Here is a 12,189-nt window from a genome sequence, read left to right on the forward strand (position 1 = left end):
ACTCCGGTCTCCCGGGCGCCGATGTCCTCGTCGAGGGAGGACGCTTTCGCCGCCTGCTGTGGACCGGGGCGCTGCTCACCCTGGTATACTACAGCGCCAGCGAGACCGGCGCCATCCTGCGCGAGTACTTCACGTACAGCGTGGCCGTCGCCTTCGAGTACAACACGAACGAATCGTTCGAGCTGCCCGACGTCACCGTGTGCAACGTGAACCCGCTGCGCCGTTCTAAGCTGTGCGCCCTGGAGGCATCGGAGCGCGCCATGGATCCGGAGCTGGAGGAGCGCCTCTGCGGCAAGGGCCAGAAGTTCAAAGAAGTGCGTGCTTGAGGAAAGTTCATTCGAAGACGTATGTGTGGTGGTGAAATGGTAGAAGTCCAGAGAACGTGAATGATCTGAAGCATAAGGACACCGTGCGATGGGAAGGACACGTAGCGTTCGTGGGATGGCATGATCGGCTGGACGCGCGTTTCAAAAAGCGCGTCAAGTGCAGCTTCGCGATAATTACGCCAACGATGCGGCTGGCTTTGCTGGTCGATCGTTAAGCAAAATTTGTTACGTTAAGAAGTTCCTTTATTTTTTCTGCACACGCTTGTAGACTAGAGCTGATGGGCGAAATTTTCATTTTTATTTAATGGTTTTCTTTTCCAACTTGCCTACTGTTTTCAACTGACTTAAGCCAACCCTGTTCGATTACCTGATTCAGTGTCATAAACTTAACATTTGCTGGTGGCTTCGTACCACGACTGTGAACAATGTGCACTTAGTGTTGTTCTAGAAAAAAAAATTATCCATCGTTTTCCTAAAAAAAAAAAAAAGAGAAGCTTGGTCCATATTAGCAGGCACACTCTGCATATATATTCAGCACGTCAGATAAGGAAAGAATATAATTAAAGTGATCGAGCTTTGTTTCCATGACAAGCGCTTTCGTGCTGCGCTTCACAGAACACAGCTTTGTATACTGTCTCACAAGAACGGACAACGCATTTCCAGGTTACTTTTGATTTCGCAAAGTAACTGCTGATCGCCGTAGGGACACGGCACGAGCAAGCAGCAGAAGAATCCGTTTTCTAAGCAAAAGCTTAAAGTGCAGCACTTACTCCGACGCACACGTTGATCTTTGCTCAACGCAGGCCAACCCAGACGACATTAAACTACAGCACCGATTGTCGGATTGGATGGCCCAGAGGGCGGTGCGCGACGAAAAGCAGCTCGAAGCGGTGGGCCACCAGTTTACCGACGTCATCATCGACTGCACCTACCACGAAAAAGACTGCAAGCATGCCAGGTGAGTCTAGCAGTGCGTCTGAAACAGTGAAGTTGGGAAAGAGTTTGCGCCACTTCAGTAAACGAAGTCGGGGAAATGGGGTATGTGATGAGGATAGAAATAGGGGCTTGTTAGTATGGCATATCTTATTTTGTTATAGCGCAAGCTTGACACGGACACTGTGTATGTCAGATGTGCCTTCTGTTGTCCGTGTCAAGCTATAAGGGGTATGTGAGCTCATTTCAGAGATACAAGACAGAGCAAACAAAATCACGACAGAAAATAACAAATAACGGTAAGACCAATTCGTCAACTTTGACTTATCTGTCAGAGAAATAGGGTTGGCAACGTCACACCTAGTGAGACCTGTATTTTCTTCCGTGTCTTGCGACTTGCAATACAGTCTCCTATTTATGTTTTAGTAATGCGAGCTCTTGCAGTTCTCTATTAAGTTGAAGATTTAGCATAAGCACCACATTCTAAGCTTCTCATGATACAGACTGCTTTCTCTACGGGAAACATTTGTGTGAAGGACAGAAAAATATGAATCAAGCAAGACTGAGTAGATTTTGTCACTCGAAACTGGTGACGTGGTCAAGATATGTGTATGACACACCTGCGCTGTGAAGGGGTATAAGATCTTGGGTGCCGTTAGACATTAGTAAGAGACTTCAAGTCAGTGTACTGGTAATTGATAGAACCCAAAAGAATATGATATATTCTGGATGGTTCTTGACTCTAAGTGTCGGATGGAGTGTAACTGTGTCCGTCATTTATCTGTCAAGACACCGGCGGATGCAGTTAAACTCTGAAGCCACTTAACGAGGGATGTGATTTTGGGAAATTGGCGACGCTATGCTAACTGCTCACTCTGCTAACACAACTACGTCGCGTTCAGGGTTCTCATTGCGAGGCCTCCAGTTTGTTTCAAGGAACAGCTAAGTGCGCTGTTCGGTTCGTTTAAAAGCTTGGTAAATGTGCACCGTATCCTTCAGTCTTGACTGCAGCCCTACCTAAGTTACACGCGTATACATTTTATGTAGCAAAATATGAGCAATAAAAAAAGAGAGAGACTGAGCAAGCAAATGCAAAGGTCAATGAAGATGTGCAGGCAAGCGTGCATTCGCCACCCAAAGTATTTAAACTCGAATCCTTCAAATGATTTTATCAGTACATGAGGAGGACACGAGGATTCAATGAAGCTAATGTTTGCGGCAGCGAGTGAATGAGAGCACGAATACTGCTAATTTCATTGACACGCGATATGAACTCCACACTGTCTGACTTGACGCACATGACTCATAACAGTCAACGGGCGTAGCAAACCAATCGCCGCTTTGAATTTTCGCCGTTCACAGGTTCTTCCTTAACCACACAAACCCCTGGTACGGCAACTGCTTCTGCATCCACTGCGAGAAAACCGATCGGCTCTTCGAGTACAACTCTTTGGCATCGCCTTTCGACGGTAAATAATTGTGGTGTAGCATGGCCCACCAATTGCTCCGCTTGAGTTGAACCTCGTTTCTACTGAACTGCTTTCTGTCTCCAATTTTTGTAAGGTAAGAAAAATGGCTAGAAGTAGGTACTTCAGCTCCATGCCTCATTGTCCTTGACACTGCTCTCGCACATGACGATGCACACGTTACCGAAAATACACAAAGGGTGGCGATAAGAAATTCGAAATTATGCTCTTATTGACGAACGTAGATTTTCTTCGATTAAGTAGACCTGTTCTTTTTTTTCCTTATCCCAATATAAAAAGTCGTTCACGAAAGAAAATCTGAGAAAGGTAAGCGTCTGTCACAGCTACAAATGGAGAGAAATCATTGACATCACTATAGAACAAAAGCTGGCTAGAAATCATTTGAGTTGTAAACTCAACTATTAAAGAAAGTAACTATCAGAGGTCGTTGTTGGCAATGGCCTAATTGCTCTTATCTGGCCATTTTGTGCGATAAGGCGCATGCGCGGCACATATGACCTCGGCTTGGCGCGCGCGGTACTGAAGCCGGTCACATGCTTTGATGATCATTCACGTGTGATGCGTACAACTCCGCGCGCCGAATCGCGTTTCCCCGCGTTTTCCACTGTGGATGCTGCTCGCGGGCGTGCGCGAATGTAACCGAGTTCTGCGTAAATTGCTGTGACTGTGTCGTCCCGATGTCGCAGGTCTGGTGATGACGCTGAATCCGGAATTGCACGAATATCTGCCCACGTCCTATCAGGCCGGATTCCTTGTCATGATACATGCGCACGGCACCAGGTAAGCTTCTGAGTACCTGCCGCAGCGACGCAACGCGCGAGTAGAAACGAGTAGAGACGAGCAGAGAGAAAAAGAAAGAAAAAAAATATGACTGGTACAGAGAGTGAAGTTTCAACGAGCCACACACATGCTGGTTGTGGAATCGGATTGTCCATAGAGTATAAGATGAGGCGAGTCGTATGAATTAATTAATTAATTAATCGAGTGAGTGAGTGAGTGAGTGAGTGAGTGAGTGAGTGAGTGAGTGAGTGAGTGAGTGAGTGAGTGAGTGAGTGAGTGAGTGAGTGAGTGAGTGAGTGAGTGAGTGAGTGAGTGAGTGAGTGAGTGAGTGAGTGAGTGAGTGAGTGAGTGAGTGAGTGAGTGAGTGAGTGAGTGAGTGAGTGAGTGAGTGAGTGAGTGAGTGAGTGAGTGAGTGAGTGAGTGAGTGAGTGAGTGAGTGAGTGAGTGAGTGAGTGAGTGAGTGAGTGAGTGAGTCAGTCAGTCAGTCAGTCAGTCAGTCAGTCAGTCAGTCAGTCAGTCAGTCAGTCAGGCAATGAAGAATCCTTGTGGATGGAATTAGCGGAAACGACAAAAGCAAACAGATAAAACGCCAGACAAAGACCAACTATGAACTTTAGATTGCAACGATTGCCAATATAAGTACGCTCTTTCTCAAGGACCCAGTCACAACTCATATCCCATTGGAAGTGCTCAGAGCACACATCAGGCACATTGCCTGCGCCCCTTTCCAACACCTTGCCGCACTGCCGAGAGAGTGGCCCAGTGCCTCCTTTTGCCAGGAGATATCGGCGTACAGTGACTGCCTCCCTCGAGATCATACACCTGCCGAGAGGCTGCTTTCACCTCCTTGGTGTTTGGCTCGCCCACAAGTTCGACGGTCTGTACCAGGGATTCTAACGAAAGCAGGGTCGGCTTGCACGAACGTTTAATACCGAAAATAATAACCAATTTAAGAATGCGTTCTGACGCGGTCTAGGAGTTGTCAAGGGACATTTAAGAACGCCTTCTTAAATTTGCTATTATTCTCGTTATTAAATAAATGTTCGTGCAATCCGCCCCAGGACTCTCGTCGCCAGCTCTCAAGCAGTCATCTCTACTCGTGTTGCACGAGACATTCAAGGACCATCTTCACATATTCACCGATGGCTCGACAACTGTTGACGGATATATAGGAGTTGTGAACTCCCCCGAAAAGGCCGTGGTCGTTCAGTTTAAAACTTCTCACCAGACAACGTCGACTGGTGCGGAGCTTGCTGCGCTGCGCACTTCACATTACTCATGAATATATACCACGAAGTCGCGAAGATGGAGCATATTTACCGATTTTAAGGCAGCTCTGCATTGTCTGCTATCCGCTCTACGTCGTGGACCACAAGACCAACTTGTGCTGGAAATGAGGCAGCTATATCACCAACTAGCAAAAAAATGAGATGACATCACTTTTCAGTGGCTCCCAAGCCATTGCGGCACCATGGGCAACGTGCATGCCGATGAAGCTGCTAAGGGGGACTCACGAAAATGCTCGAAAGGAACCCATCCCGCTATCAAGAACCGATGTAGCAACCAAGCTTCGCATACTAGGGCGTGATGCCACACGATTCAAGTGGAACACGCTATATTTCCGGCATAGTCGACAGCACCGCATGGACCAATCCCTCCGATTACGCATTCTATCTGGACTTTTCCGAATTGAGACAACTGTTCTCTGCCGACTGTGGCTTGGAGTGTCTTTTACGAATACGTTTGCTTGCCGCGTCAAAATGGCTGCCAGTGCTGCCTATGATAGTTGCGGCAGTGAGGAAACAATTGCACACATCCTATGTCACTGTCTTCGCTACAACTCCCAGAGACAGTCGCTCGTGTCGGAGTTGGCACGCTCGACGACCGGCCGCTTTTTGAGCAGACAATATTTGAGCGCCGGCTGATGCGATCTTCACACCGGAAGGCGATGGAGGCACTGCTGAAGGTCTTCCAGTGTAGCGACCTGTTTGAACAACTGCGACACTCCCGAGTTCTTTCGTGTGTGTATGTCTGTTTGTTTCCTTTTTTCTGTAATCTCCCTCTCTTTCTATGTCTTTGCATTCTTTATCTTTGTGTCTCCCCGTGCCCCTTCTCCACTGCAGGTAAAAAACTGGATATATATCTCCCAGTTAACCTCCCTGCCTTTCGTATCTAATTTCTCTCTCTCTCTCTTTCTCTCTCTCTTGCTCAAGGTATCTTTCTTGTAAAAAAATGCTTAGAACCAAGTGATTCAAATGAAGTTCTGAATTTGGACTGCGACTATACATTATCATTATGTTTCTGTCTCTCTTTCTACTTACGCAGGCATTCAGTGTGCAGCGACGGTGTGTATCTCACACCTGGTTACACTACGTATGTTGGACTTAGCGTGGTAAGCCACAATTTCCGGGCATATCATGTCTCTCCTGAATGCGGTACTATGGCTGCAAATTACTCGCTTTTTTTTTTTTTGCTTTATGACACGAATTATTAACCTAAAGCGCTCAAATGAAGGTTTCTAGAGACTCGGCAAAGCATAGCTCGACGTGGGCTGAAACTATATAAAACAGCACGACCTTAAAAGAAAGCATCGAACCAAACTCGGCTCAGATTTTCACTCTTGATAAATGTGAGACGAAGAAGTTGTCTCGTTAGGCAACTACTGAGCACAATCTGAATTTAAAGTTGTTCCATTTCACTAAAGAAAGAAAAGATTGTAGTGCTGGTGGTTGCGGAACCTTGATTTAGGCCCTTCAATTCTTCAATAAAGAAAGAGCAGAAATAGCAGCATTTTAAGACATTAAGGTTAACAGCTTACTTACTTAAGACGTCAGTTTAGAGCTTCCTAAGTGTCCGTCAGAAAAAGAATAGATTTTGTAATTCTGTAAACTATAAACCGCGGACAAGCCTGCATGTTATGCTCGACAAAAAATCCACACGGCAAACATTTTCAGGGGACCTTTGAGAAAGCACAAATAACTCCGGTGAAAAAAAAAAAGGTCACACGTCTTCATTTTCTTTCTTGTCATTTTTTTTTTACTTTGAACACGTCTTCAAAGAAAGGCATGTGGCAGACGTCAACCTCTTGTGTCATCTAACTTGTAGAGGTGAACACTGTTTCCAAGGCACACCACTATCTCCAAATTTATTATTAGTAACGTTCTAGTAATTACATACAGAAACATTTTTCGTTCGAATGAGCAAAGGCAAGGCGCAAAAGACCAGGACTGAAGAAGGACACAAACGACAGGACCGGCGCCATTTATCGTTCGTTGGCCTTAAAAGTCGCAGCAGTCTAGGATAGATAAATGGAAACAACTTTATTGAAAATCCTGCAGCAAAGTTTAACGACGTGCGCTGGGAAGCACATGATCGCGGTGCTATCGAAGTGCTGTCGACCAGCTTTCCTTAGGATCTGGAGAGCTGCGGAGTAAATGCGCTCCCCCGCGTAGTTACGAACTGCGGATTGTGAGTCGCTAAGAACTACCTCGCTGAGGGTGTCGGTAAGCGCAAGCGCAATGGCAACCTCTTCCGCTCTTTCCGGGTATTCAGTGCTGACACGACACGCGTGCGTAAGCCGGGAGCTAACGTCTACGACTACCGCCGTGAACCGGTGTTCACGTGTGTATTCTGCCGCGTCAACGAAGCGCGTAGTCCTCTTCCCACCAAAGGAGCGCAGCAGTGCCTTGGCACGGGCCTAGCGTCGGCCCCCGTTCTGTTGGGAGTGCAGGTTTCGAGGGATAGGGGCGACGACCACCGTGTCACTGATGCCAGGTGGAATGGCCTGTTTCGGACCGTGTTGGACGTGATAACTGAGGCCGAGTTTCTGCAGGATGTACCAACCCGTGGCTGTCAGGGACATGCTTTGGAACTGCGAGGCTCTTTGCGCATCCACAATTTCCTCAAGCGTGTTGTATACAACCAGCTGTAGCATACGAGCAGTGCTCGTGGACTCCGGTGGGCCAAGGACGATCTTGTAAGTCTTAATTTCCTCAAGCGTGTTGTATACAACCAGCTGTAGCACACGAGCAATGCTCGTGGACTCCGGTGGGCCAAGGACGATCTTGTAAGTCTTCCGCATAAGGGTGCTGAGTTTCTCCCTTTCGGTGACATTCCAGTTGTGGAAGGCAGCCACATGAGTAATGCGACTGATTGCGAAGGAGTGTATGAGGCGTATGAGGCTGTCCTCCTTCATGCCTGTGTGCTTGTTTGTAATGCATTTGATCAGGCGAGTAGCCGCTGTAACCTTGCCTTCGATCTTGCGGATAGCTTCTGCGTTGACCCGTTGCATGCCAAGGATGCGTATCTTCGGTATTCGGGGAATGCAGGAGCCGTCTTGCTTATACAGGGGTATTTCCTCACATTGGTGCGATTCGCCGGTAGGCTTGGGCCGGCGGCGCGGGCGGTGGAAGAGCAGCTCCGATTTGAGTGGAGATAGTCGGAGACCCGCGTCTTCGAGATAGGTTTTGACTGCAGAGACCGCTGCTTGTAATGTGCATTCTATCTGACCGTCACTGCCCCTGTCGACCCACAGGGTGATGTCGTCTGCATACAAGGCGTGATGGAGGCCGTCAACCTCACTCTATGAGACACTCGTCAGGCGTGTGCGCGTGTTTTCGTCAAGTTGTGTGTGCATCATCCCCAACGGTGCGCAGCCTCCTTTTCACCTCATTTGAATTCATACCGAGTAACACGTTAAGTCTGCCGACAGTTTATGGCATATTGGGCTTTAATAAAATGGAGTTAAAAAATAGGTTCAAATGTATTAGCGAGTTAGCTTTCTGCTAGGCCTGAGCGAAAATTCGAAATTTTAGAAGACGGATCGAATAGTCCCCATTTGTAAATGCGAGTATTTTTCGAACAGTTTTCGCATATATCAGAACGTCAATTGAGCCCAATTAAACATAAAATTTTAGCAATGTACGGCAATGTTTCACTCCCTCGGGCATACCGTGCGTGGACGCAAAACGTGAGAACTTGCGTAGTAAAGCAGGCTACATTGCTAAGGTAGCCATACTTTACAGGCTATAAAGCGATCATTCGCACATTCTGTAGAGTCGTGTGCATACGAAGAAACTACTTGCTTGCTCCTAATGCTTTATTTGTGTTCTTAATAAGCAACGCTTCATAACGTACTACGTAATGACAGAAACGTGCTAACTTTAAGAATACTAGGATCTGGACATCGTTTTGTGTTAGTTGTGATTACGGCTTTTCATTATTCGAAAACTTTTCGAAAACTAATCGATATTCAGTTCGATACACTACTGGCACTATTCGATTCGGCCTCAAAAATCACTGTTCGCCCGCCCCTATTTTCCACAGTACCAAAAAAGCCATGGCACACTTACCGTAAGAGGAGTCCTGGTGAACCAGAAAAGACACGAAAACTTAGAAGACAAGCAGCGACGCTGGCTTGACGTTCCCGTGTCAACTTGCCATGACATCAGCAAATATAACGGCGTCTCCTCGATAACAATTATTCTTTTATTTAGGCGTATAGATGGACCACACGGTATTCTAAAAGAGCCGAAGACTAAATTCATCAAATAACGTTCACTGAGCCACAGCGGCTCATATACAAGAAATTACTTTGACATATGTGACGTCACAATGACGTTCAAGCACTGAATTTCTGGCGCGAATATTTTTTTTAATGCAGCTTTGAACTTCATTTTATCTTCTAATCATCAAGCTATCGCAGCGAAATTTAGTAAAATAGCGTTTTCAAAGAATGCTTTGTCAGTCTAGACTAAATGTTTCTCGTTAGCGTCCCTTTCCATTAAACCTGTTTCTCTCTCACACACCCACGCAGCTTGCGCAGACGGGCCTGCCGGCTCCGTACGCCAATCCATGCCGCAGAACCTGGCCCAAGTGCTTGCTCCAACTCCTGGAGGAGCCTTACGGAGAGTACACACGCGAGGTGAAGCAAGTACACCGCTACTCGTGTGCTTCAAAAGCGATAGAGCGATTGCGACTACCTTGTGCGGAAGCAACTGCTGCTCCCGTATTTAGCTTCCCCCCATACTCGGCATTTCTCGTTTACTCCACAATGAAATGCGTTTCTTTCGCTTGGCTTTCGTTTCGCTTGTGTACCGCCTCAACGTAAACAATTGAGGTGGTACGAAAACTGCCAGAAGTACAGAGCTAAAACACGGAACCGTTCCCCAGTGGAAATATCAGCCGTTAGCACGCCGTTTCTTCTTGAAGCGGACAGAGGTAGATTTCTGTTGCGATATAAAAGAGATTGTTTTGAATCAAAGTTGTGAGCAGGTGCTCAGCATTGAGGAAGGAGAATGGGGATTGAAAAGAGAGAGATAGAAAAGTGTAGAAGGGGAGAACGAAAAGAGTGGTTCGTATAAAAATGAACAGCGAAGAGTGTTTACTGAAAACCTCAAATCAAGACCACTTTCGTGCAGAAATTTGTTGGCGGTTTTTAGAACATCTGCCCGACGACGGGCCGGGTTCGGCCAGAGTCCCAATGGAGTTTTGTCGGACGATAGCCTATTGTTGCGACTGGACAAACGCTCTGTCAGAAATCTTCGTTCCACACCGTATCACGAACATGTGCACAACACGTGTTCTATAGTATCAGATATAACGCACTCCTCGCTGTTCCAGACTGCCTGAAAAGAAGACGAAAATGAAGGATTTATTACAAGAAACGTTGCATGGCCGGTGGTAAAGTATAGGCAGCGCCTAGTGACCGCAGATCCTAGCTGTAGCCTGTGCAGCAAGCCTGCTTGACTTCTCGTGATGTAGACAAGCATTTTTTTTTTCTGCTCAGCGACACTTTTGTCGAGAAATAAACTGACAGACAGAAATGCTTTCGACTTAATCTTCAGCTTTCTCGCTGGCTTACATCGATATATAGTACTTACGCATACGATCATCAATTGGTAACTTGTGATCTGTTCTACGATGCCCAAGCCTAGCTGGTAAACGACCTTTAAAATACTGTCTCGTGCCGTGGATTCAATCATTATTGTCACAATAAAATTTGCGTTCCTTTTAATTTTCAATATGTAGTAATTCACTTTTATTGCTATCAACCTTTCTTTTTTCAACCCATTTGCGTAATTTGCAAACAAGACACGACGAGACAGTCATGGTTAAAACAAGATGCACCCGTCTCCGGCTGGACTCGTGAAATGGCGTAGAATGCACATTGCACGAAATGACTGCACGACTGTTCCTAACTATGAAGCATTCGGAAGACTGATACGTGCGATTACGCTTTTTCTGTGTTTCTCCTGAGCGCGAAGGAAGCCCGCGAGTACACGCAAGACTGCCGCGCGAATGACCGCTCGAGGCACTTTGCGTGTATTTGCGGGCTTCTCTCACGCTCGGGAAAACACTTTTATGTAGCACATGTTGAACAACAGAAAGCTGTATCGAGAGTTTTTCATGTTGCTCAATTTTCTCATTCATGCCTTTCACCTAATTTTATCGTTCGAGAAGTGAAATAATTATTTAATTAAGACTAATTATCTAATCAGGCGGAATGCAAACAAAAATATTCTGAGTACCTCCAAGCGACGGCAAACAACAGTGCATCTGCTTCGTTCCAGCTACGTGTCATTTGCATATTTCTAATGTTTGGCTCAAGTTACGTGAAACACGCTGCCATATAGCTCGTCTCTCGCTCCGGCTTGCGTACAGGACTGTCTGAACCTGTGCCTGCAGCACATCGTCGTGGAGAGGTGCGGATGCCTGACGGCGCAGCTGCCGCAGCTGCACAAGCTGGCCAGGAAGTACGGCGCCTGCGGGGAACACGGTAAAGCCACTCGCTGCACAAGTTCGGTCAGTTCCGTTCCCCACTGTGCCTCTTCAGACGCGACGTGCACCCTCGGACAATATGAAATGGAACACCAGATCCCTGTTTAAAGCCAGCAATTTTCCCTTGTGTGTGTGCTTGCAATGAGAAAAAATCTACGGACACTTTGCTGAGCTAAACTGCGATAGGCGAAAGCCTATCTATGACTCCCTCTGTTGCTGTTGTCTGAACTGTTCTGCGACCGGACGCCGCCGTGGCCGCGAGCATGGGATGCAATCACAGCCATATGGCTGCAAGGTTTGTCGCCGATGTGCGCGCACTCCCACGCGCATGTCCATGCTCTCCCACGCGCCCACTCGCACAGCGCTACTGGCATAGCACCTCCTCTCCTAGCTCCCCTCGCTGGTGATCAGCGCTTTCCTGCGTCCACCACGGACTGTGCACGGACACTCATCATCATCTTCATCAGCCTGGTTACGCCTACTGCAGGGCAAAGGCCTCCCCCATACTTCTCCAACAACCTCTGTCATGTACTAATTGTGGCCATGTCATCCCTGCAAACTTCTTAATCTCATCCGCCCACCTGACTTTCTGCCGCCCCCTGCTACGCTTCCCTTCCCTTGGAATCCAGTCCGTAACCCTTAATGACCATCGGTTATCTTCCCTCCTCATTACGTGTCCTGCCCATGCCCATTTATTTTTCTTGATTTCAACTAAGATGTCATGAACTCGCGTTTGTTCCCTCACCCAATCTGCTCTTTTTTTATCCCTTAACGTTACACCCATCATTCTTCTTTCCATAGCTCGTTGCGTCGTCCTCAATTTAAGTAAAACCCTTTTCGTAAGCCTCCAGGTTTCTGCCCCGTAGGTGAGTACTGGTAAGACA

The 12,189-nt window shown here is 47.0% G+C and overlaps 1 protein-coding gene across 1 annotated transcript; it reads left to right on the forward strand.

The window, feature by feature from the left end:
• The first annotated feature begins 573 nt into the window (after positions 1 to 573).
• LOC126537399 (FMRFamide-activated amiloride-sensitive sodium channel-like) lies at positions 574 to 11,413 on the forward strand. The gene is made up of 6 exons (XM_072287638.1): positions 574 to 1,284; positions 2,622 to 2,728; positions 3,433 to 3,526; positions 5,852 to 5,918; positions 9,342 to 9,458; positions 11,189 to 11,413. The coding sequence occupies exons 1-6, from the start codon at positions 1,175 to 1,177 to the stop codon at positions 11,411 to 11,413; spliced, it is 720 nt and encodes a 239-aa protein (XP_072143739.1). The 5' UTR covers positions 574 to 1,174.
• Positions 11,414 to 12,189: the final 776 nt, after the last annotated feature.

The sequence above is a fragment of the Dermacentor andersoni genome, chromosome 4 (assembly GCF_023375885.2).
Source record: "Dermacentor andersoni chromosome 4, qqDerAnde1_hic_scaffold, whole genome shotgun sequence".
In the NCBI taxonomy this organism is placed as follows: Eukaryota; Metazoa; Arthropoda; class Arachnida; order Ixodida; family Ixodidae; genus Dermacentor; species Dermacentor andersoni.